The sequence below is a fragment of the Chroicocephalus ridibundus genome, chromosome 8, assembly GCF_963924245.1.
Source record: "Chroicocephalus ridibundus chromosome 8, bChrRid1.1, whole genome shotgun sequence".
In the NCBI taxonomy this organism is placed as follows: domain Eukaryota; kingdom Metazoa; phylum Chordata; class Aves; order Charadriiformes; family Laridae; genus Chroicocephalus; species Chroicocephalus ridibundus.
This window is the reverse complement of record NC_086291.1, coordinates 34,247,376-34,271,689: the sequence shown is the minus strand read 5'-3', so window position 1 is coordinate 34,271,689 and position 24,314 is coordinate 34,247,376. Positions and strand designations below refer to the sequence as shown.

The 24,314-nt window shown below is 50.0% G+C and overlaps 2 protein-coding genes across 6 annotated transcripts in view; one reads left to right on the top strand and one right to left on the bottom strand.

Annotated features, from left to right (window-relative positions):
* Positions 1–2,806: 2,806 nt before the first annotated feature.
* On the top strand, positions 2,807–11,297 carry TOR3A (torsin family 3 member A). 3 transcript variants are annotated; one of them, XM_063343116.1, is made up of 6 exons: positions 2,807–3,527; positions 3,886–3,999; positions 4,745–5,010; positions 5,670–5,845; positions 8,012–8,136; positions 8,307–8,671. In XM_063343116.1, the coding sequence occupies exons 1-6, from the start codon at positions 3,071–3,073 to the stop codon at positions 8,417–8,419; spliced, it is 1,251 nt and encodes a 416-aa protein (XP_063199186.1). In that variant the 5' UTR covers positions 2,807–3,070; the 3' UTR covers positions 8,420–8,671. The 3 variants fall into 3 exon arrangements, with proteins under 3 accessions (XP_063199186.1, XP_063199187.1, XP_063199185.1); XM_063343117.1 differs by lacking the exon at positions 8,307–8,671 and adding an exon at positions 10,619–11,297 and having other exon boundaries at positions 2,811–3,527; XM_063343115.1 differs by lacking the exon at positions 8,307–8,671 and adding an exon at positions 8,708–11,297 and having other exon boundaries at positions 2,816–3,527.
* A 4,020-nt stretch (positions 11,298–15,317) lies between these two features.
* The window catches only part of ABL2 (ABL proto-oncogene 2, non-receptor tyrosine kinase), a 45,451-nt gene continuing 36,454 nt past the window's right edge, over positions 15,318–24,314 (bottom strand). For 2 of the 3 annotated variants that reach the window (XM_063343112.1, XM_063343113.1), the window contains exons 6-12: positions 22,518–22,695; positions 21,772–21,956; positions 21,319–21,471; positions 19,709–19,798; positions 18,511–18,684; positions 17,628–17,861; positions 15,318–17,312 (exon numbers count right to left, since the gene is read on the bottom strand). In XM_063343112.1, the coding sequence (XP_063199182.1) occupies positions 16,168–17,312; positions 17,628–17,861; positions 18,511–18,684; positions 19,709–19,798; positions 21,319–21,471; positions 21,772–21,956; positions 22,518–22,695 (2,159 nt within the window). In that variant the 3' untranslated portion in view covers positions 15,318–16,167. Of the gene's footprint in view, positions 17,862–18,510; positions 18,685–19,708; positions 19,799–21,318; positions 21,472–21,771; positions 21,957–22,517; positions 22,696–24,314 lie in introns of all 3 variants that reach the window. The other variant, XM_063343111.1, reaches the window with a different exon arrangement.

The window sequence follows — 24,314 nt, the reverse complement described above, 5'->3', positions numbered from 1 at the left end:
ACTAGTTTTGAGGGCTGTTCTTACCAGCACACTGTTGTAGTACTGCTGTGTAATTCTGGAGTGGTTTGCTTTAGTAATGGGGTGAGAATTCACATAACTGGGAGATTTTAAAGTGTTTCTGATTATGTAAGGAACACAATTTTGCGGAAGAATGAGCAGAAACAACTTCGAGCCAATAGAAAATGAAAGGGTTGTGAAAATTAGCACACAGAAAATTCCCTGAATTCCTTTCAGATTCTTTCCCTACAAATTTTTATTGATTCTGAAAATGAGAAATTAAAATAAGTTCTTGATTCACATGTCCCCTTTGCGGGACTGGTGCTCTGTTGTTTTTTCACTGTGGAGTCTCTCAATATTTTAAAGAGACGGGGACTTTACGGGGGGGGGGGAAACTATAGGAAAGAGGGGGAAGGACTCCCCTTATATCATTTATTCCAGATCTTCCTCGACAGTGACCTAATCCATAGCTGTGTTCTGCTGAGCTGCCAGGGAGAGACTCTCCTCCTGCTTTGTGTCAAGAGTTCATCTATGGATGCGCAGAAGGAATTGCTGTATGGAAACTGGAAAAACCAGAAAAGGATGGATGTGCTGCATTTCCCTGTCCAGTGGATACAGCCTGTGCTGTAAAATCCTGGATTGCAAGGTTCCCTCTGAGTGTTTGCTTGTACCAAGTCGCGTTGGGGTACAGAATAAGCCAGACGTAAACACATTTTCCTGGTGCCGTTTTTTTCTTTCTGTTTAGATGATGCCTGCACTGTAAGACCTGACTTGACCTGAGATCATGGATTTTGAATCAGATGGCTGCGGCTCACCAGGATTTTTTTGGGATAACCGGTTGTGATCTGAAAAGCCGTGCATCCTAGTATCATCATCTCCCGGGCCATGCAGATCCCTGCTGCAAGACTGTCAGCTGAAGATTAGCAAAAACTGTAGCGAGTGAAATTCAGCAGAGGAAGCAGAAAAAAGGAGGGGGGGGATACAGTCCCAGCAAGCTGTAGTATGCCTTTGGCTGCTGCTCTTCCGAGCCCCATCCTTCCCAAGTCGGGTATGAGTGAGTTCTCCTCAGTGCAGTGCTCTAGGATCTCTTCCAGTCTCCTGCACCTTCCCGTCTAGTCCATGGGGATAATTTCCTCCTTAAGGACCTGCAAAGGGAATTGAATTAGTCGGGGGTGGATTTTTTTTTCTCCCCCCCCCCCACTTCAGTGCCTCCTTAACCTCAGAGCCAGGTCAAATAGGGTACCGTTGGCAGGTTACTAAACAACTGTTTTTATTTCCCCCCCCAGCTCTTATGATGGGCTGCACTCGAGCGAAGCTGACATCCCAGGAGTTATGCCGTAGTACCGTGGAGCTGGTGCGATGTTGGACAGTCAGTCGGTTTATCTTTCAGAATTTGCTTTTTTCCTTTGTAACATGGAAGCGTCTATTTTTTCTGAAGTCTGTCCCTTTTGGTAAGCTCTCTTCAGCTAAAGCACTTATCCCTGGGACAGTGGAGTTTGCATGTTACAGCTATGAATTTTTTTTCTAAATGTGTATAAATGCTTCCATTCAGATGCTTCAACTAGTTTTCAGAAAGGCGGATAGCAGTTTAATTTGCTATGGCTACAGTGAGTTCGTTTTTTAATTGATTTTTTTAATGTGTACTGGTTTTAGTTCTGTTTAAGTTATTGCAAGGTTATGTGAAGGTTTTAGCCTCACTATTTTTGAAGCTGGGGAGGACTATTATGTTAATACCAGTTATCTTTAATGCCGATGGGTAATGTTTTGTAGCCACCTGTAGATGGTGATGTGCTCCACTCCAAGCCTTGGCGGGGCTGGATCCCGCTCCCTGTCCACCTGAACGAGTGGATTGCCAGGCTGGATGAATTGCATTTAATATCCTTCTTATTTTTATTTTCATGAGCACGTGGGATAACTTGAAATTATTCCCATGTCCAAAGCATCTTGGCCTCATCTCGGTTAGGTGGCCTTGTCCTGATGCTCAGTGACTTATAGAGGTGTTAGTCTTTTATAGTAAGCCAGCAGTGGGTACAGCTTTAAGGTAAAATGCAGGTTATGTGGGGCTTATCCACTTTTCATCTCCCCGCACACAGCTGAGTTTGTGTACTTGTTTCCAAAATCAAAGCCAGGGCTTTGCATGGGATCCTAGAATTGGCAGGATCTCCTGCCAAAGCGCGGGCAGCCAGCCCTAATGACTGCGCCTGCTGCTTCCCCGTACAGGAGCGGGGAGAAAACTGGTTGGTGGTGGTGAGCTTGGTGGTGGTAATGAGTCGTACCTCGGTTCTCGTATGTGATTTCATGGTAGTTCTGTGCTGATCTGACTTCTTTCCTTTTCCTGGCTGCTGGAGCGGGAGCCCACCCTACCTGTCTTTAGTGTTTGGATGTACTGGTGTATGAAGGTGCAGCACTTCTTTGGGGTTGATGAGGAATGACACGCGTCCAGCGTCACACAGCAAGCCTGTCCCAGGGCCAGCAACAAAACCGTTTGTCCTAGAGCTTTGATCCTGATCACTAAACTGAACTCACAGCACAGCAGGCAGCAAATGCAGCCCGGGCAGCACAGCGCAGCTCCCTGCGTTGCCGGTCTGACTCATCCACCGCCTCCTGCTCCCTTGTTTATGCCTATTATTTTTGTGTCCCCTTGGAAATGACCCTGATGAACGACAACTGCCAACACCTCTTGCATTTGCGGCAGCAAATCTTCAGCTGGGCCGCTGGGCTACTTAAAAAGCAGATTATTTGCCTTCCCCGGGCATTCGTTGTTGCTGGTGCTGCGGCGTGGAGGCCGGAGGGAGGGCTGCAGTGGTGCAGCTGGGCGTGAGCAGGCTGGTAACGGTGTCGGGGAGCTTCCTTGGGGATCTCTCCGGCCTGGCTGGAAGAGGAGTTGCTCGCCTCCCTTCCCAGCGAGGGTTGGCAAGACCTGGGGGGAAGACCAGGCTCCGAGTTTTGTGCAGAACAGAGACCCGGAGGGGTGCCCAGTGCCTCCTTTTGGGAGCAGGGTCGGGTTTTGCAGTGTGGCGCTGAGCCCAGCGCGGGGGAGGCCGTGGGACAGGGTCCGTGCGGGCGCCAGGCCATGGCTGGCGTGGCCGTGACACCACCCCACCGCTTTCCCCCCGCGACTCCAATTGCAGGCGGCCAGGAAGTGAGATCACGGCTCGGGCGGTTTAAGGGAGGCCGGGAGCCCACGGACACCCAGCAGGGCCGGGGCAGGGTCCGCTCCCACCCCACCGGGGATCCTGCACCCACTGCCATGGGTCAGGGCAGGCTCCGTCTGGGGCTGGCCTGTTGCCTCCTGCTGCTGCTGCTGGGGGGCTCCGGGGGGCTGGGGAGCCAAGGGGTGGCGCGGGGGCCCTGGGAGGAGGAGCAGGGCTCTGTGGCGGAGGGGGGACCGTGGGGCAGGGCGAGGTACGAAGCCGTGAAGAAGCACTTGGGAGCTGTGAGTGCTCTCTCCAAGCAGTATTGGCAGTACCTGGCGTGCAAGGTGTGGCAGCAGGGCTGCGAGGAGGAGGAAGAGTCCAGTCCCAGGCCAGGTAAGCACCTTCCTCCTTCCTTTCCCTCTCCCATGACAGGTTCTAAACGCCTCGCTTCCCCCAGCTCTTGTGGATGCTCTCCTTCCCTTCCCAAGGGTCTCTGCCCTGGATGTCTCCCTCCTCAACTCGGCATGCCCCAGGTTGCCACAAACATGTCTCTCCGTGCCCGCCTGAGCCGGCTGCTGCGCGTTATGTGCTCGTTCCACCACCCCACAGCCCGGGCTGCCTGAGGGGGCAGTGCCTGATCCCTGCACCCGGGAGGAGGGCTGCCGTTAACTGGGCTCACCTGAGCGTCCTCACAAAATACAAAACAAGATGCTTTCTGGCATGTTTCTGTTCAGACCACTGCCTTTTCCAGGCTGGAGCTTGCCCCTGGTGGGCCAGGATTACCTGGAGATCCTCTCTGCCTGGTACTGCAGCTTCGGCAAGTGCTGCAAGACAGGAGACTGCAGGGTAGTCAACAATATCACAGGTAGGTGCTGTGCTGTACCAGGGAGACCCCAAGCAGTGCTTGTCTCTGCTGCCTCTCCCTGTTGGCTCTTGTGTTGTTTGTTCGTGCGGTTTTTTTCTTTTAAAGTATATCTTAAGAAGTAATGTAAGTAACGGGCATTTCTGAGCAGGGTGCTGAGCTGGTGGGAAGGCGAGGGGCTGAGCTAAGTCCTGTTTCTCATTACTAGTTTGTAGTTCTGAGACTGCAAGAGAGTTTGCTCTTTGCTGTACAGTGTATCTGCTCCAGTTTGCCACGAGCCCTGTCCTCATCCAGTAGCTCCCACAGGGAGTCCAAACTGGCCCATTATCCAGCCCCGCATCCGGAGGGTACGCTAAGAGCTGCACGTAAGCCCCGTGCAGGTGTCATTGTTTTTTGCTGTCCCTGAGACTTCTGGTGTCCATACCCTCTGCTGGGAGCTTGCAAGGGCCTGTTGGCGTCAGTGCTCTCTGCAGACATCGAACACCTCCTTCCCTTCCCAAAGGAAAAAAGGAGTCAGTGGAAGATCTGTGTCTTTTTGCAGTCAGTGGCTGATGCAGGCAGGATACGGGCATCCTGCCTCATTATCCCTGTGGCTTTAATGCCGCTTCAGGCTCCTCTCAGACAGGCGGCCTCACCAGCAGGGCTGGGCGAGCTTAGTGCCTGACACATCATCTCCTCTTATTCCCACCTGCAGTAGCAGCAGCTGGGCTTGCAAGTGAAAGCTGAGCTCTTGCTCTCTGTCCTGCAGGCCTAGAAGCAGACCTCCAGGGGCAGCTCCACGGGCAGCATTTGGCCAAAGAAGTGGTTGTCCAGGCGGTGCGAGGGTTCCTGCAGAGCCCACGGCCAGAGAAGCCTCTGGTCCTCTCCTTCCACGGCTGGTCCGGCACAGGCAAGAACTTTGTGGCTCGGATGGTGGCCAGTCACCTTTACCGGGATGGGATGAAGAGTGAGTGTGTCAGGCTGTTCATCTCGCTTTTCCACTTCCCCCATCACAAGTACGTGGACTCATACAAGGTGAGAGCCAACAGCGTGGCGTTGCTGTGGGGATGGCCCGGTGTACTGGGTCTGGCTGGGGTGGGGCTCATTTTCTCCACAGCAGCCCATGCGGTGCTGTGTTTTGGATTTGAGAGTAACATGGTGTGGATAACACGCTGGTGTTTGGCTTCTGCTGAGCAGTGCCAGCGCAGCCTCAAGGCTTTCTCCTTCTCCCACTCTGCCCTCGCAGTCAGTAGTACGGGGGTGTGCAAGAAGTTGGGGGACACACACACTGGAGAGCTGACCCTAACTGACCAAAGGGATATTCCGTGCCATTTAATGTCATGCTCAGCAATAACAACTGAGGGGAGAGGGGCTTGGGGTAGGGAGCTACTGCTCAGAGACTGGCTGGGCATCAGTGGCAGGCGTGAGTGATTGCCTTTGCATCACTTGCTTTCGTTTCTTTCTTCTTCCTTTTCCCTTTTATTATTAAACTATCTTTATCTTGATCCACGCTTTTACTTGCTTTTGCTGTTCCTAGCCCTGTCCTGCTAGGTGGGAGGGAATGAGCGATAGGCTGTGTGGTGCTTAGCTGCCAGACAGGGTTAACCCACGGCGTCCAGGCTCAGCCCCTGCACGATGGTCTGGTGGCAGTGGCTGCTGCTGGGCTCTTCACGCTCCTCCCTGCTGCTCTGCAGGCTCAGCTGAAGAAGCAGATAAGCGAGACTCTGCAGCTCTGCAAGCAGTCCTTGTTCATCTTCGACGAGGCAGAGAAACTTCATTTCAGCCTCCTGGATGCCATCAAGCCTTTCATGGCCCACTACGACAACGAGGGCCAGGTGGATTCCCGGAGATCCATCTTCCTCTTCCTCAGGTGATTTCTGGGTCCCCAAAGGGATGGGGAGGAACAAAGTGATGGAATTTATCCCCTGAGGTGTGCTTTGTGGGGGGCTCAGGCTGCAGAGGAGGGGAAAGAGCTGTCTAGCTCCTCCAAGAGGCGGTTGCCTCCATCGTCGGTTTTGCTTATTGGTGCTGGGCATCCTGCCCGGGCACGGGGCATTTGCAGGAGGAGCTGAGGTCCAGCTTAGTTGGGACACCTGACCCAGTGTCTAGGCTTTGAGACAAGGAACCAGTGAGAGTCAGAGCTAGCGTGGTGTCACCCTGCACCCTGGACAGCTGAGCAGGGAGATCCCATACTCCAGGGAGCAAAGCTGGGGCTGCAGGTCTTGGGTGGGAAGTTCTTGCACAACAGGGCACTGTTAGCTGGGAACAGGAGGCGGGGAGTTCCTGCTGCCTGGCTGAGGTGCCATCCATCTGCTGTGCTGTGAGGGCTGATCCCGGCACCAGTTCACCCTCTGCTTTAGCGACAGTTCCTTTCTCATCCAGAGGCAGAACGGGTTTTGGCATGTGTGCACCCCAGTGCTGTCCCTCACCCAGGCCTAGGTGTGATGTATGTAGGGGGAGAAGTGGGACATCTCAAAACTGAGAGGTGAGGTAGGCACGTGACTGAAGTAGCCAGTGAGAAATGCCAAAGGGAGACAAGCATCATGGGGCCCCTTCAATTTCGGATTTGCAGCCTTCAGCTTGGCTCTGGCAAGAGGTATTCCCCCGGGCCGGAGGTGGGCAGAGCATTTGTTCTCTGTCTCCCACCATCCAGGTGAGTGTTCTAACCTCCGAGCTTGGTGGTTCCCCAGGGAAGTTTCTCTGCCCATGGAGGACCTGTATCTGCACCGGTGCTTGTGGAGCTGGCCACGTTTCACTCCTACTTGCGTGGGCCTCCGGCAGGAGCCATGGCGGAGGGGCAGATTCTCCCTTGTCGCTCGGGGCAGGGTGGATGTGCTGCCGGCTGCACTGAGCTGACCTCGTGTCCTACCTGGCAAGCCGTGCAGGTGTGGGGGGGTGATGTCAGCCCCTTGGTGCCACCGAGCAGAGCAGAGCAGGGTGCCTTGATCCACAGCAACATGTAATCCTGGGGGGGTTTCATCATACTGGTGGCAGCGTGACACAGACCTGTTACAGGAGGGCTGGCTCTACCCCAAGGCTCCTTTGGACGCTGGGCTGCTCCTACAGCTTTGGCCAGGTTCGAGTGATGGGCATGGGGTGGGACTGGTTGCCCGTCCTCAGTCAAAAGCGGCTGTTTCTCCCATGGTCTGGGTGGCAGCAAGATCAGTACCAGCTCTTTCACCCCCACAAGGCAGTGGGGGGAAAAATATCGGCGGCTTTTTAATTTTGCCTCCTCTCCATTTGAGGAATGGGGCCGGAGCCTCTGACACGTGAGGGAAGATGGGTGCAAGGTCTGTGTCTCTCAGGTCTCTCTGACTCCAACCTACACAAGCCCTGCAGCCAGCTGGTTCTCAGAATTGCCAGCTCACAGGTGGTGGGGCACTCGTGGGTGGGGGCTGTTGTCTGAGGCTGTTTTAAACCCCTCACCAGCATGTGGGGGGCTGCCTGGTCTTGAACTGCTTTCTGAGGTGAGGGGCTGCCCGGAGCCCTGATGACTGTCAGGACCCTTGTCCCCCACCACGGAGCTGCCCCACAGTGGGTGTCCAGAGGAGCCCTCGCATGGGAATGGCACCACTTTGTCCCTCAGGCAGCGGTGGCTTTGCTGAGTCCTGGGCTGCCACTAGAATCCCTGCCCTCGACCTTTACTTCTAGTGGGACTCCTGCCGTGGGCTCTACCCTCCAACTTGGACTTTCAGGGGCGGCTTGTTGAGCATTTGGTGTTGAGCCAAGTGTCACCTGAAAGGTTGGTGGTTTCCAAGGCCAGGACAGGGGACTGACGGAGGTGGAGGATTCTCCTGGCTCCTGGTCCCACCCAGGGTCTGGGCTGGCAAGATGGAAGATAGCTGTACAGACGCCTATAGAAAGGGGCTCTTTGGGAAGACGACATCAGCATCTGTGAAAGTTTCAGATGCCGATGCGACATGGTAAATCCTTTGTAGCTAACGATTGGCGAGGCCTGTCCGTAGGGGAGGCTGCTGGCCACTCTCAGCGGTTTGTCTCTTGGGGCACAGTTGAGTGACTTCCCTTCTCTCTGCAGCAATCTCGGTGGAAACACCATCAATGAGGTAGCCCTGGACTTCTGGCGAGCTGGCCGGGCACGGGAGGAGATCTCCATGGAGTTCCTGGAGCAGCGGCTGCGGCTGGAGCTGCAGGAGTCTGCAGGTAAGAGCCAGGCTCGCTTGCGGGCTGGTGTGGGCAGGCTGCCTGCAAACCTGCCCCTCTGCGCCGGCTCAGGGCCTCGCTTAACGCAGTTCCATCCACCTTGTGCCGCACAAGCGCACGTGCTGCGGAACAGCCCGTTATTCCAACCCCTCCCCTGGGGTTATTTGCAGCTCGAGCCCCTTCCTTCATCTACGTTAGCCCAGCTGGAGGAGCACAGCGCTGCTGCGGCGGCCGGGCACACCGGGAGGGAGCCGTGAGTCGTCCTTGTCCCCTTCAGCCCTGAAAAACAGCCAGGTTGCAAGAGGCAGCCCAACGCCACAGGGCTCACGCCATCAAGACTCCTCTTGGGGATTCAGGCTTCTCTTGGCCTGAGGTGGGCAAGCCGAGGGGATGTTCTGCGTCCAGACTAAGTGCTGGCCAGCTCTTTACAAGTAGAAAGGTGTCTCTCCCACCACATGTGGCTGCATGAGCCAAGACAGCCTCTCCCCGCCCCGAGACAAGCCTTGCCTCACAGAGGGATGCCAGCTCTTAAATGAAGCTCCTGAAGTTTTTGCCTTGCCTTTTGCTACAGAGAACGGTTATGCCCGCAGCCACCTCCTCGAAGAGAACCTCATTGATTTCTTCGTGCCGTTCCTGCCTCTGGAGTACCACCACGTGAAGCTCTGTGCGCGGGATGCTTTCCTGGCCCGTGGACTTCCTTACACTGAAGCAGCCCTCGACGAGGTGGCCAGGATGATGGTGTTTGTCCCCAAAGAGGAGAAGCTTTACTCTGCGCAGGGATGTAAATCTGTATCCCAGCGCATCAATTACTTCCTTCCTTGAACACCATGTGGGAGGACTACCCCAGTGGTGAAGGTGGTTCTGCACACCAGGACCTGCATTCCTTGCGTAAGGTCGGGCAAGCAGATTGCACTAGCACAGGGGCAGAGACTTAACCCCTTGTTACTGCGAGGGCTGTTGGCAGGGAAGGAGGTGCACCCTGCCCAGCCTTACTCGTGGGACATGGGCACAGCCTGCGCTTGGCTGCGTTTGGAGTCTGTCCGGTGTTTTAAAGTCCCTTCTTTTAGCAGGCAGTAACCTGAAGTGGTGATTTGGTTGTGCTGACAGATGCTTTGTCTCATGTGAGCGGGGATGTCCAAGTCCGTGGTTTGTTACCGTGTAACAAAGGCCTTGGACAGATGGGTCCTGTTGAGACAGCCCTGGCAGAAGCCACATCCTCATCCCAGTCCCTGCTTTCCTCTGTCACTTTACAAGATTGCACAGAACTGTTTTGCTGGAGTTGAGGGTTTTTTCTCTATTGCTTTCCCGCATTCACGCGGAGTCTGCCTCTCACCTGCAAGGATCGTGGTTTGTGCAGGGAGGCCCTTGCGTAGGGAAAACGACTGAATAATCTCCGCTGGAGATATCAAATCCATAACCTCTCGCTTTGGAGTGTCCCTCTCTCGTCGGAGTCTTTCGTTGTATGGAAGCAGCTGCGGGGATGAAGTGAACTTCTGCTGAAATTTTCCGAAGCAGTTTGGTGAAGAGTCTGTTTGTTTCCCCACAAAACAAAAAAGAGGAGACTAATTCTCCTTTCGAGGGCGGTTGAGGAGGATGTCGGCTGAGGAACAGGCTGCAATTGCAGTCAGGTTTTCAGGGATGCAGTAAGCTTGGGATTTTTTTTCCTCGGGGTTTTTTTTTTTTTTTTTTTTCAGTATGTTGCATGCTATGGTTTTTCTGTCTGGTATCAGCATTACTACACCAAGGTGCTGTTTGCTGTCTGGGTACTTGCCAGGTGATAAGTACGTTACGGCAGGACCAAAAAAATTTCAACAGCGTTACGGGAATCGCTTTGTGACCTCTAGGTCAAAACTCCCTTCCAGCACCGCTGGGCTGGGGTGATGAGGTGACACGGCACATGCCAAGGACAGGGCTCAGCTCCCATGGGACACCCCATGCGTGGGACCTTTGATCTATTTGGAGCTTTGAACCTCTCTGGGGCGCCAGTGCTGAGCAGCACGACCTCTGGGAAAAGATTGACCAGATGCGCTTACTACGCCAGCAGACTTTGAGTTTGTGGTTCCCTGCGGGCGCGCTGGCACTGTTATCTAACGAGGCTTCAGAGTCCAAGGCAGGAGGATGAGCCGGCCGCTTCCTCGCTGCTCAACTGATGCAACGTTAGTTTAAACTTACCTGGTGTCTCTAGACTGGCCCTTAGGGCCTGTGCCAGCGTGCGCGGTTATCAGCAGGCAGCTCTTAGGCTTGGTTTCTCTCTTTCTTAATCACAAGTGTCAAGCCTGAAGCTTCAGCCTGGGAAAGCGCAGAGGGAGGGTGGGTGCGCCCAAGGAAGGGAAGACGCGGCCCCATGGAAGGACACAATTTGGGTTGGTTTTTATCGCCGGGGCAGAAAGTTTAGAAAGTTGTTAGTTAGTTGAAAGTTAGTTGCTTCGAAGGTTGTATAAGCCAGGATCACCTATGATTTTTTTATTTTTTTTTTAAATAGAAAAGAATCTTCAGCTTGTCCGGGTTAGACTGATGCTGTCTGGAGTGGAAGGGAGTCGCTTGGTCAGCCGTTTTGCTTAGGGGCTGGTATGAAGCGGGCATGTGAAGCAGTTCTTACTCTGTTCCTGATGAAGGAGGTGGTGGTGGTGCTAACGAGGGTGAGTGTTAAACTAATGACGCTCTGCCCGGTCACACCCATGTATGTCGGAGAATTAAGCGAGCATTTGATTATGCAACCCCAACAGCAAGCACCGCCCTCCTCTCGCCACTCCAACAGCAACGTTAAGATTGATTTTTCGAGGCATAAATAAAAATACTACTTTTCCTTGCAATCTGTCAGAATTAAATGGTTTTCCTTTTTAACAGGTTTGTAATCATCTTCTCTTTTCTACCCAGAATAACAAACTTCAGGTTAGTACCCAGCAGCTTCAAATATTCCTTGAGGAAAAAAAAGCAGCATACGCTGAAGTGTTTTTTTGCCAATAAAATATTGCAACCTTTATTTAAAACAAAATGCAAATTGGCAAAACTTTGTGGAACGACAGGCAAAGAGGCCCTTCAAAGGGCCTTATTTACATCAAGTTTAACACTGTTTGCAGTTCACAGTCAGACGATAGTGAGAGAATTAAATTAGAAAAACAACCAAAATATATTACAATAACAATTAAAAATAAAAATAGTTGACAACACTGGTAGAGTGATTGGTGATTAACGTGTTCCATTTTAATCCATTCCTGCCCTCAACGAGTTCACTATTGATACAGAAACAGCGTGCCGAGCCCCTCGGGCTTTACCTCCCGTGCACAACAGACACATTTGGAAGAATTACTTCCTTTGGTACAGACATTTCTTATTGTGTAGGTATGATAAAGAAGCCAGGTGTCCCATAACCTCTTCTTTCCTACCACCAGGGAATAGGCTGAAGGTTTCGTTCTACGCTACAGGCAACTGGAGTGCAGCCCCGGCACCCACCCGCGCTACATGGTGCCACTCGCACAGAAGTGGGAGGTTTCTGAGCATGCTTTCGTCGCCACCCCTTGGTTTTCCTGCCAGCTGCTGATCAGCACAGGGCTGGGCTGAGTGTTTTAAAAGAGAAGACAGCAGCCTGATACATTTGCAAAAAAAAAAAAAAAAAAAAAAAAATCCTCTGGATTCATTAGTGCTTGTCACAGCTGCCGATGCCCAAGAGCGCCGACAAGCAAAATGAGGAGCGCCCGAGCTGCTGGGGCAGCCTGCCTTAGGGAAGGGTCTGGATTTCTTTACGGCTGCCCAGCGTAACCCGTCCTGCCCACTCACGCACCCACCGCCTTTTAGGGAGGTTTGGGTGTAGCTATTGCCCCACACTGTGGGGTTTAGTTCCCGCTGCCTGCAAAGCAGCATGCCCTAAAACTCTTGCATAAGCACACCTGACGGGATGTCAACACGCGCGTGTTGGACTGGGTCTCGCTGGCCAGCGGTGGTCAGGAGAAATGGCCTGTGTGAGGGGAAGGGGAACAGAGAGCTCCCCCCTGCTGGCCATCAGCAACGCTGCTCCCTTCAAAGCTTTTCCCAGTGCCTAAATTTGATGCAGTCCCAAGACCCAGACTCTTAATTCAGCTTCACCCCTTCCTTGCAACGCTAATGAAGAATAGGATTAAATTGAAGTGCCGGCCGTCAGGCAGCGGAGTGCACCGCTTCTGGGGTTAAAAAGGGTGTGCAGTGCAGGAAGAAAAGAGAATTGCACGTGTGAGTCAGCTAATTCCCCACAGTAGCTAGGAAGAGAAAGTGCCCCACAGCAACTCACTCGTGTGAGCGCATGCCTCGTGCTTGGCGTTGCCAGGCCCTATGTGATGCCATGCCCCTGTTGCAAAGACTACTTTAAGTTCTAGCCCATACTAGTGCAAGCGAGGGAGCCAGGCTGCAATCGCAGCCTTACCCCACAAGGCCTTCTGACAGTGGCGAGGGAAGGAAACACAGTACGAGTTCACGATGCCTTGTCCCCTACCCTGAGCAGTGGAGTAAGAGGCGCTCGTCGTTGGGACAAGTACTGGGGGCTTCACCATCCTTACGTTACTTTGAACATACTGTGCAAGACTGAAAGCAGAGAAGCCGCTACAGTAGAGACCTTTAAGGCTAAACAGAAAGCCAAATCTAACAAAAGGCAGAAGGACTGGTAACAATTTCAGGCGAGCAGCTGTGGCAGGAGGAACAACTGAATGGTGATTTACAGCAGAACCAGCTTTCCCAGATATCACTATTTCGCTATCCTGCCAGAGGGCAGGGGAGAATTCCAGTTTGGGAACAAAACACTGTTTGGCATCAGAAGCAGCAGTGATTCTGCAGCTTCCTATTTGGGGGGGGAAAATAAGTGTCAAGTCAGCACTACCTCTGCCACCATCTGCCTACCTTATGTGAGTAAAGCAACAGGTAAGAAAACACTCTCCATAGGAGTGATGACAGGCAAATCCCCTAATTCCACTGTTCTGTGTTTTCCCTCCACTGGAGGGATCAGAACTGAATGGGCTTCTGTGTTGCCCACCAGGGGTTGTGGAGTCTCCATCCTTGGAGTAGTCTGGATGTGGGCCTGGGCAGCCTGATCTAGAGGGCTCTGCTTGAGCAGAGGGGTTGGACGGGGTGACCTCCAGAGGGCCCCTCCAACCTCAGCCATTCTGTGACTCTGTAAAAGCAGATGGCTGCTTCAGTTGTGTGCCCACTGCCCACCACCTCTGCCGTGGGGGAGGAGAAACCAGGCGGCATCTGAAAGGAAGCGGGGATGATGAGTGGAGGGGAACCAGTCCTTCATTGGGGCACAGTTAGTTTCTTCAGCAAGGGCTCCAAGAGGGGAGCTGCAGTACTTAGAAATTCCAGGACTTTTTTGCTGGAGCTTTTTCTGGAAGGCTGGCATTCAGGAAAAAAAAAAGGTCTTCATTCAAAATACTCATCAGAACTGGACTAACAGCCTTAACGTTTTCTGCTTAAAATACCTTTCCCCTGAGAATCACTTCAGTTTCAGTCCATTTGTCCTGGGCTGGGGCAGTAGTACAATGATGAAACCATGCGATTGTCTGCCAGGGCAAACAAGACCTGCCCTTCTGCCCCGAAGAAAGCTCCTCCATAACTTTTCAATCCTTTTGATTGTTTGAAAGGCCACGTGAAGCAATACCACAAGCCGTCTTCCCTTTACAGGTCACCTTTCCCAAGGCAGTTAGTTTGGTGTGCGGCGATGCACACCTTCAGTAAAGATGCCTGAAAGAGATAAGGTAAACCACAAAAGCCCTCGGTAAAGTCTACTGTAAAGTCTACGAGATAAGGGTTTGGTACTCTGCCTTACGGCTGGGCAGAGCGTTGGTGTGCAAGAGCCCCGGCACAGCCTCTCCCACCCCGCTGACCTGGACGAGCTGAAGATCCTACTGCAGAACCAGACAGCAGGCTTCGGTGGGTACTGCTAAGTCAGGACGAGTAACCCACGCTGGACTTTCGTTTGTCTCCGCTTAGGTACCAGTACACTAGAGTAAAACTGACTTGTAAGAGTAATTAATTCACTTTAATGCCTGTCAGTTGGGGTGGGGTGCTTTTGTTTGTTTGTTTGTTTTTTCCACCATTTCACTTATTTGGACAGTGAAGTTCAACATGGTCCATTTTACCTCGCAAACTGCTCCACTGGTGTGCATTCATGCATCCTGACACAACCTCGCTTACCACAGACCAGTAATAAAATGAGGATTCTCACACTTTCTCAAGATTTTTCAGGCTCTTGTCTCGCTATGTTCCATGAAAGAAAAACAGGGACATGCGCTGAGACAGCCCAGCCTACTTCCAAGCACCAACAGGGCAATGGTTCTAGACGGAAATGGAAGTGCCCATCTTCTAAATTCACACCTGTGCCCCAGCTCAACGCTAAATGCTCAAACTAAAAGCAGCACAGTCACACTTTAACAACAAGTTAAAAAAGTGTTTTAGCCAAAAATAAAAGATTTAAGGTGCAAAGCAAGCCAGACCCTCTATCATCACCAACAGTGTGAAGTGAGCAGCAGCATGCAGGGTGACGTGTATTTGGAGCCAGGTATCAGGCCTGTTTTCTTCTTCTCGCAAACCAACAGTTAGTTGAGGTCTTCCTACTTGCCAGTACATTTACATCTCAGGGAGTTGTGCGTATCCGCAGAAGACCAGCTTTTTGAGGCCACAACAGTCTACAAACAGCACTAGGACCAAGGAAGACAACTTCAACCACACGACTGCTTTCATTCTGGGATTGTCAGTAGGCATCAGAGACTATAACCCAGTGGGAGCTCTCCGAAGCAGAGCCATTAACACTTGTTGTCACATCTTGGGCAGAGAAGTGCACAGTCCCTATGCCACAGCATGAGATTCTGGTCTAGCTTTTAAAATATAGAAATGAATAGAAAAAAGATGGCTGTGATTCCCCTGTGTGCTGATGCACCTAAGTCACCTTCACCTGCAGGGGAGCTGAAAGCCTACGAGACCGGTAAGCACTAGAACAAATCCCAGGCAGCCATCAGTGTGACGTGTTAACGTTATGCCAAGAGTAGGGACTGGTCCAGGGAACCCTGCAGCAGTGAGGGGCACGTGGCGGAGGCTCTGCCTTGCCTACCATGGGTCCTTCAAGGTGATGAAACTGAACTGGGGAGTCAACCTGGTAACAAGTTAAAAACAGTCTAGAGCTTAAAAAAAAAAACCACCCAAACCCACCCACCCCAATAACAACACTGGCAAGTTGTGAAAGAGCCCCAAACTACTCACAAAAGACCATCAAGCAGCACCCGTGCTAGACCACTAGAAATAGGTATCAGCTGAGCGAAGGCTGTGTGGTGGGGAAGGGGGTTTCCAGTGGTAAGTCTGCCCAGCATCCCTGACGCTTCCGATACAACAAAGATGAGAACGTGTGGTAGATGAGGTGGACAGGAGGGAAATGGGATAGTTTCATATATTAACTAATTTTGCAGTTCTCATTACAGCAGCAACAGCGCTGTGGAAGTAAGCCATCTGGGCTAGTGCATCCACCTCCAGCAGCTCTGAATACTGTCAGTGCATTAGACCTTTCCCCCAACCGCACGCAACTTCCCCCTTCAGAGCTCCTCCAGCTCAGGCTGCTCGGCCATTGGTGCCAACGGAGCGCCAAGGCCTTTCCTCTGCCTTGTCAGGAGGCCAAAGCATGCGTTAGTGCAGACAGGGGAGGATCTGTACAGCCGAGTGGCCTGCAGCCACTCCAGTACTCCAGCTATCACACATCAAACCATCCTTCCCAGAGCAAGAACCTGTCATCGATTCTCCTGCCTCTCCAAGGGAGGAGCAAGGAACATCCCTGCCCTTGCCATACCAAGCAGATCCGACTGACTAGGTAAGGACAAATACTTGACGTTCTGCCCCTTACAGCTTTAATCTACCCTCTCCATCCCCATTTTTTGAGATGAACCTGTAAACGTGAGGAGAACTCAGTGATCTGAGGTACTTCACATACTCAAGTATCAGTCTTTCCTTTTGAAAGCATCAGTACAGAAAAAAAGTCCCCCCCCTCCCCATGTGTATTTCTCTTACCCAGATTGACAGTAGCTACCTTTGCACCACATCGCTGATTTCTTGGACACATGACAATAAGTTATTAAGGACGGGGTTTGCCCCAGGGACGCTAGCAGCTGCTGAGGACACCTGCAGTTCCTGCAGGCTGAGTTCCAGTTTGCTCACGGCTTCCCGGAAGGCAAATTTGTTGCGTGTATGCGGGATGCAGTCCACGTAGCCTGAGCAGTAATCCAACAGCTGGTGCCCTGTGTCCACCAGCTGGCTGTTTGGTGTTGGCTCGGCGATGGCACTCGAGAGAAGATCTGCGCACTCCAGCAGTGCTTCCTTGCTGATTTTGTCTGCGGAGATTTTCTCAGCTGCCTGTTTGGTCTTTCTTAGCGCTACTTTTGCGCCAGCCGTGCCGTTGGCCATTTTCACTGGGGAGGTGGAAGACGATGACAGAGGCACTTGAGGTGGAGGCATCACCGGCCTCCCAGATTTTCCACCAACAGGTGCTGCTGCTGCTGCCTTCTTACTCCCTTCGCTTAATTCCAGTCCGTGCTGCGCTCCTGCCACGTTGCTCAGCTCTTCTGCTGCATCTGAGCAGGCAGCTGGCTGTTGTAGGAGCCTCATCACTGGTGGTGGAGGTGGAGCACACTTTGGTTTTACCCGTCTGGGCCGGTCCCTGTCGCCAGAAGAAGTGACCTGATGCTCAGATAAGAGCTTAAATTTATTACCCTGAGAGTCTGTGCCAATGAGCTGCACGTCTGCTGGAGTGTGTTTTAGAGTGGGTGAGATTAGGACTGGCACTTTGTGGTTATGAGTGGTTGGAAGTATTGCTGCAGCCTTTACTGGAGATGACCACCCCGGTCTCTCACCATCCTCAAGGGCCGCTTGCCGCGGGCCACTGTTTTTTTCTTTGCCCTTAGGAGCCGCTGCTAGCCCTGGACCCTCCTTTTCTTCTGATCCAGAGGCGGTTCGGAAAGGGAGCGCTGTGGCACCCCTTGGCAAGAGTTTTGCTTTTGGTCTCTCTCTGGTCAAAGCGGGGCCTTCTTCAAACCTTTTGGGAAGCAGGTCATTGGCCCTCCCTGTGCTCTCATCGGGCTGAGAGGAGGTGGACACTGTCCGTTCCAGCTGGATTTTTGACCTCTGGGAATTTCTGGGAAGGGTCATTGCCATCCTATCCTGCTCTGGAAGCCCTGAGGACATGGAAGATGTAGAGTTTGACCTTGGAAAAGGCTTTGAAGCTTCTTCATTGCCAGTGGGTTTTCCTGCTCGTAAACCCAGTGTCTTTTTAATCAAGCGTGGTGTAAAGAAACCAGTGATGCCCGACCACCCACCACCGGTGCTTACGCCCCCACCACTGCTGGTACCAGTGCCATCATCATTGTAGAAGGTCCTCTGCACAAAGCCCCCGCCATAGCACTTTGGTGGCGCCAGGCTTGCGTCCTGCTGCGTGGGAGCAAAAGAGAACCCATCCACATGCTGCAAGGAAGCAACAGATGAAAAGTTACCCGTCAGCTCGTATTTCTTATGGGGCTGATTCTCCATCTCCCGGAAGGAACTGCTGCGCTTGGGAGGCGTGGGAGCATTCCTCTTCTTCATAAAGGAGCTGAAGAAGCCACCTTTTCTGTCCCTGGTGAAAGTGGTCTCTTTGGCATCCTCCAACAGGCTGCTGGGTGACTTGTCCCTCTGCTTGCGAGGCAGTGCAGGAGACCCACTTGTTGGCTGTGTGCTTCTGATAAAACCTAGACAGAAGAAACACGTGTGAATCTGCAAAATCGATTTCCATTTCCACCTCCCTATCCTGCAGTAGGCTTTATGAGCCTGGCGTACTTAGCTGCCCAGGTTCTGCAGAGAGGGATTGAGAGAGGAAGTTAGTACTTTTATTTTTGTGCAAGGCTGGTGTGCTTTTGACTTTTTTTACTTTTTTTCCACTTCTGCATGTGTGACTTGTCTGTTTTCTATACTGAGGAGGCCAGTTAGGAGAGAATTCAGGAGGAAGCAAAGTTGCTCTTTTCTTCCAGGTTCTTATTCCCTTCCTGTAATTTTTTCCTCCTTCACCAAATACCACAAGTATAAAAGAAAATCTCTTGTTGCATTGTCAACTTTAGTTTTGAAGCTGTCATTTTTTTTAAAAAAAAGCAGCAAAACTAAATTTAAAAGAAAAAAATACAATGGGATTTACTAAAAAACCGTTGAACGAGGTGCAGTGTTTTCCATTTGCTAGTAAATCACGGGGCTGCTGAGGTGGCCAACAGCCCCAGTGACATAGCATGGCAAAGCACCTTCCCGTGTCACATGATTCTGTTTTCTCCTGTTTCTCTGGCAACTGACACCAGCAGCAAGCCTATCCCAGAACACGTGGCCTCACTGCAACTGTCCCAGTACCCATACCTGGTGCTGAGCTGGAGGCTGAGTGCTCCACAGTGTCCTGTGTTCCTTCAATGTTCTCCTTGTTCTCTGCCTGTTTCTTCAGTGTTCTGGTCTTGGAGGGAAGCATGGGTAACCGGGGCAAGTAAGGAACTATGGATGAGGAGGAGGCTGTTCTTCCAAGCTCCTCTGCTACCTCTGAAGGTAAAAAAAAAAAAAAAAAAACAAAATCAAAAAGGGAATAGTTGGAACAGAGACCAGCAGAGGAAGAGGAAAAGAAAGTTTGGGTCTTTACTGCAAACCCAGACTGGCAAGAAGAGATACATGACTGAGAAATACATAGTTTAGGGATTTGGTTTTTGCTCAAGTCGAGAGGTATTCAGGGGAAGAAGCCTGAGGCAAAGCACTGCACTTCGCTATTAGAAATGAAGACTGCATGTTTCCTTCCCAACATCAACACAAGGCATGTAATTGAAAAAACAAAACAAAACAAAGCCCAAAAAAACCCCAAATCTCCTGGCCACACCCAGGTTGGCATTTGTGTGGGCCACTTGATGTGCCTATTATAGATGTTCCCCAGTAGAATTCGATGTGGTGTGTTTTTTCTGTAGTAGGGAAGTGGATGCCTCAGATTCAGATTTAATTTAAAAGTTTAGAAGATGCTGAGACAGTTCTGCTTGTCTGCTGTCTTGTATCACACCTGTCACCAGTATTTTACCTCCTAGTGGATTACACTTGAGAACTGAGCTGTGCAGATTCGCTCCCAGAAGTGGCTAAGTAGAAAATCCAGAGATTAAGGCACACTTCTTAAAAATGAAAGCTGATAGAATAATATTTCATGACCTAATTGCTGCAGTCAGTAGTGGACTGTGATATGCATACGTCTTTCTCTCTCTCAGCATCACTCACTATTCCTTACACTTCAGTCTGGGAAACAAGAGGCTTCCTCTAATGGAGGAGACAATACTCTTTTAACTCTTTGGCATCTCGGTGCTCAAATGAATTACTTGGTGCTCAACTTACCTGCACAGGTATATGACTAAAGTTTATTTAATATTTATGCACCAATTAAGAGCATGTATTTGCAAACTTATCAATAAGAAATTAAGTAAGGGACAAAGCCTCCCACAACCTCCACAGCTAGCAGATGAGCCATAAGAGACAGCCCTCTGGGGGATAAACTCCAGTACTGTTTCAGAAACAAAGCAACCAGGGCTCTCACCCTCTGAGATGCTCGAATCGTGGAACATGGTTTCAAAGGCCTGGTGGGTCTCAGCAAAGGAAGGTCGGTCTGGTGGGTTCCACTTCCAACCTGCAATATGAGAAAGCAGAGCAAGTTTCAATGCCTGAAGCAGATAGGAGATGATTTTTTTATTTTGTCCAAGGAGACAGAAAATATGTAAGCTTTCTCAACTGCAGTCAGACTCTGATCTCCTACTATAAAACAGGCTTTAAAGTCATTCACAGATATTAATTCATAGCAGCAGTCAGGCACCCTACCATATCCTCACAAGTCTTGAGAGAAAGGAATCAATTCTAAAAATCCCAGCTCTCTGCCAACTCCATTGCTTTTTCTGATCTCCCCATCCCTTTTCCTGATTTTTTTCGGCAAAGGAGAATTCCATGTTTGCTAGCCTGGCTGTTTGGACTGAACTCATATAACCCAGTCACAGATAACTCCGTGTGTGAAGCTCCAGGTAACGTTCTGATCACATGCTCTTAATACTGAAATTCAGGCAGAGCCTTACCACAGGAGAATGTGTGCACCCTGTGGGGGAAAGAGGAAGAGAGTGCATTGATCTAAGACGACGCTTGGAAAGTTATGGAAAGGTATCATGATGAAAAGTGTAATTTCTGGAGTTAGAAATCTGCACTAGGAGAATGTCTTCTGGAAGCACTCTCTGTTAATATCACCACGGGGCCTGGAAAGTGACTGGCATTCTGCTCACATTGGGATGCATTAATATCATACGAATTCTCTGCTCTTGGGCATTTGTCATCTTCTTGAAGGGTTTTTGAAGCAGCATTCTTCATCATTACTCAGTTTCTTTGTTTCATAACTGAAGTTCACCCTGACTTTCTTTGACATGCTGGGGATCAGGCATCGCTGGAGACAGGCTGTAGAATGGCCCCTTAAGCCCTGGTTTGTGTGTCTTGTACATCGAGGGCCACACAGATTGCTCGAGTCAGAACCAAGGGGTCTCCTTCCACCCTGGTCACACCAACAGGGTCTCTCTGCTCACAGCTGCTTTCCTCGCTCAGCAGCACAGACTGGTTTGCTCCCTCAGATCTTCAGCCTTTTGTCCAATTTATTGTCTGCTCTTGAGGGAAGGAGATGGGCAATGCTCTTAAACTCTGTTGCTCTCTTCCTGCAGCACACTGTATCTTTTGGTCTTTTCTTAGTAGGTTTTCAATTTGTTACAGAGCATTAGGGAGCTTTTCATGGCCAATACTCAGTACCATGCTTGGGCGATGCATTTTGTGTAACCTTGTCAACTACATGTCTCCTGCACAGATGCTGTGTTTGCAGAGAACTAAATATCCTTCTAATTTGGTGATTCCATAGTAGGAGTCCTACTGACAAAATACCAGTAGAATTGTCCACAAAGTACTATCTAGCTGTACTCACAGATGACCGTTTTTTAGAGTGAATTCTTGCTCCCTAGAGACCAGAGTCATTTTGCATCAGTAACCAGGTATGTCTCAGGTGACGGGGCCTTTTCCACATTAGCTAACAAAACGGCACATAAGCAGCAAGGACTTCAGAGTTAACTACAGATTCCTCCCACCCCCCCCAAGGCTTTGTCCCCCAAACTGGAAGAAGATACTCACATGCCCTCATCAGTTCGTAAACCTTTGGAGGGCACCCCTCTGGTTGTTCCATCCGATAGCCCTTTTCCAGCAGATCATACACCTGAGAGAGGTCAATGCCTGGGTATGGTGACATCCCATAGGTAGCAATTTCCCATAGCAGCACCCCGAAGGCTGAAAAAGGAGGAAAACAAAATTCCTGGTCATAAGTCTGCCCTCCTCTTGTGCTACTCATTACATTGTGGCTCATTACTGCAGCTTGAGGCAGCATCCTTTTCTTGCAGATATTTCAGGCCAGCCTAAGTGAAGACATTACACGCTAAAAATGCTATTGATTCATAAAGTTGTGGCCTGGCATGCGACCGTCTCCTCCCCACATTTCTGCCTAGGCCAGAAAGCAAGTTACTGTCTAGGCTGGCAAAGAAAACCAAAATGAAAAAAAAAAAAAGAATTACCAAAGGGGAGTTTTCTTACCCCAAACATCTGATTTGATTGAAAAGGTGTTATAGGCCAGGCTCTCAGGAGCCGTCCATTTGATTGGGAACTTAGCTCCTGCGTGAGCTGTGTAGGTATCTCCAGTCATAAGTCGACTTAAGCCAAAGTCAGCCACCTTCACCACATGATTTTCTCCAACTAAGCAATTCCGTGCTGCGAGGTCCCTGTACAAAGGAAAAACCCACACTTTACTACTGGTCAAAAGCAGGGCTTTTGAATATAGTAGGTAAAAGCAATGTGAGCTTTGCTCTGAATGATGTCAGAAATTGAGTGGACTTATTCTTAGGAGCAGTAAGGTAAATCAGGATTAGGGTTCATTCTTTAAATTCTATTAAATTTCCAGTAATGGTAGGTGTTACGATGAGAAGTTTATGTTTCCTGAGAATAGGATGAGAGCAGCATCTCATCACACACTGGTAACAGCTTTATGGCACAGCTTTATGTGACTGGATTAAAACAGGACTTGGAGTTGACAATGTCTTGCACACAGGGAGTACATCAGAACGGGACAACAGTTGTGCATAAGGTTGTAAGTATGCTATGAATGTCATGGGGAGAAGGTACTGCAAGACGGTATTGAAACCAAAACAGCCAATAGGTAAGCCAGGGTGAAACCTAACTCTGGAATAAGCTTCCCCAAAAGGAAGAATTCCTGGGCCACCGTGCTGGTAGCCTGTTCATCATTGCAATCTGAAACCCTACCAGCTCAATGTGACTTTACCTACCTGTGAATGAAATTCTTCTTTTCCAGGTATTCCATAGCAGAGGAGATCTGAGTGGCCATGTAGAGTAGCACAACAGCACTCACTTCTTCCCGGTTGCATTCCCGTAAATAGTCTAGCAGGTTCCCATACGGCATGTATTCTGTCACAATGTAAAAGGGTGGCTCCAGGGTACATACACCTAGCAGTGAGGAGGAGGGAACATATGAATAAAGCTTCCCTTTCTTCCCTAGCTTACCACAATTCCTGATTTAATATCCGTTTGTTGCATTTTGTACCAGTGAGTGCTTCTTTGAAAACTGAAGACTTCCATCTGCAAGACCCAGATCAATGCAGCCCAACTTAAAATTCAGTGCTTCTGTCTATTTATCTGTACATCCACTTTATAGATAGAGAGAAACAAGTCTATCAAAGCACCGCTATTCGTATATAACATACACAAAGGTGCAATTCTGTTCTTTGGAGGGTTACAGAATGAAATAGGAGTTCTTTTGAAAATGCATGATTTGCTTTTCTTCCCCTCTCCTCCTCCATGACGCTAAAGATTGGCCAACTGGAAGTAGGTACCTGTCAACTGGCAAGATTTCCAGACTGAAATGTCACTGCAGAGTAATGTGAAGCACTCCCATGTGTCATAGCTGGGTAAGTGATCAGCACAGTGGGACCTGCTCCTAAAGCAGCATTCTCACACATTCCTCAGATGACTACTTGCTGCAGTCATTGCAATTATGCACAAAGTATGTATTAGCGGAGGAGGAGGGCAACAGGATACTCATGTCAAATCTCTGCGAACTCCCACTGCAGCACTGCTGAATGCCTGCTCATACCGTTACTCACACACAGGAGTAAAACACAACTACCCTGTGCATCAGAAAGAGCAAAAATGCATCTCTCTGATAAGCAATCTTTTAGTCTCTGCTCCTGGAACCAGACAGGGCTGGGCAGACGCTTCCTCTGTGCCAGTTTTTTAAATGGGTACAGAATAGTTGCCATTATTAAAAGCCTTCACATTCTTCACATTTCTCCTTTCATCCTAGGCTTGGCTTGACAGCTTTGCTCCTGAAAGCAGCAAAAGTCCAGAGACAATTAAAGACTAGTAAAGGTTTAGGGTGTCTCCTTAAGGATCTTTGTACGTGTGGAATTAACAGCTATGCAGACTATTTAATAGTGATCATCATATCATGCATTTGCCAGCGAGACAAACGGGGCACAGCCAAGCTGTAAAGCCCGCAGATTTCTTCCATTCATGTGCTGTTTGATCCAGCTTGCATTGCCACAGCCTTGATCTCATATACTTATTTGGTGATAACACAGGGTCCCTTATAGCAGCAGCAATCTGGTTGTCTTCTGCTTCATTATGGACTAATTTGTTCTGTTCAGTGCAGCATTTTCTATAAATGTCTCTGATTTGAGATGTATGAAGAACAGTATTTGTTGTACTTCCAATATAATAGTTTTCTTTTCACTTTGAATTGTCTTATAATTCTGTTCTGTTCTATCAGAAAAATAAGTCTTGGGAAATAGTTTTGCAAAGCGGATTTAAGACAGCAGAAAAGGAATCTGACCGTGATAACTGAACCCAGGAGCATGTCTAAGGCTCAAGGATACAAACTAACAGGAGGCTGATATTGCAAACTTTTATATAACGCATAGTCATGCCTCAAGAGCAAAGTTGTCTACTAATGTAAGTGACTATATTTGATGTTTTAGTTAAAATTAGTGTCTCTTAGCTCCAATACTACATAAAAGAGTAAGCTGTGAAAAATAGCATCTCATAACCTGACCTGATTCAAAAAGTTA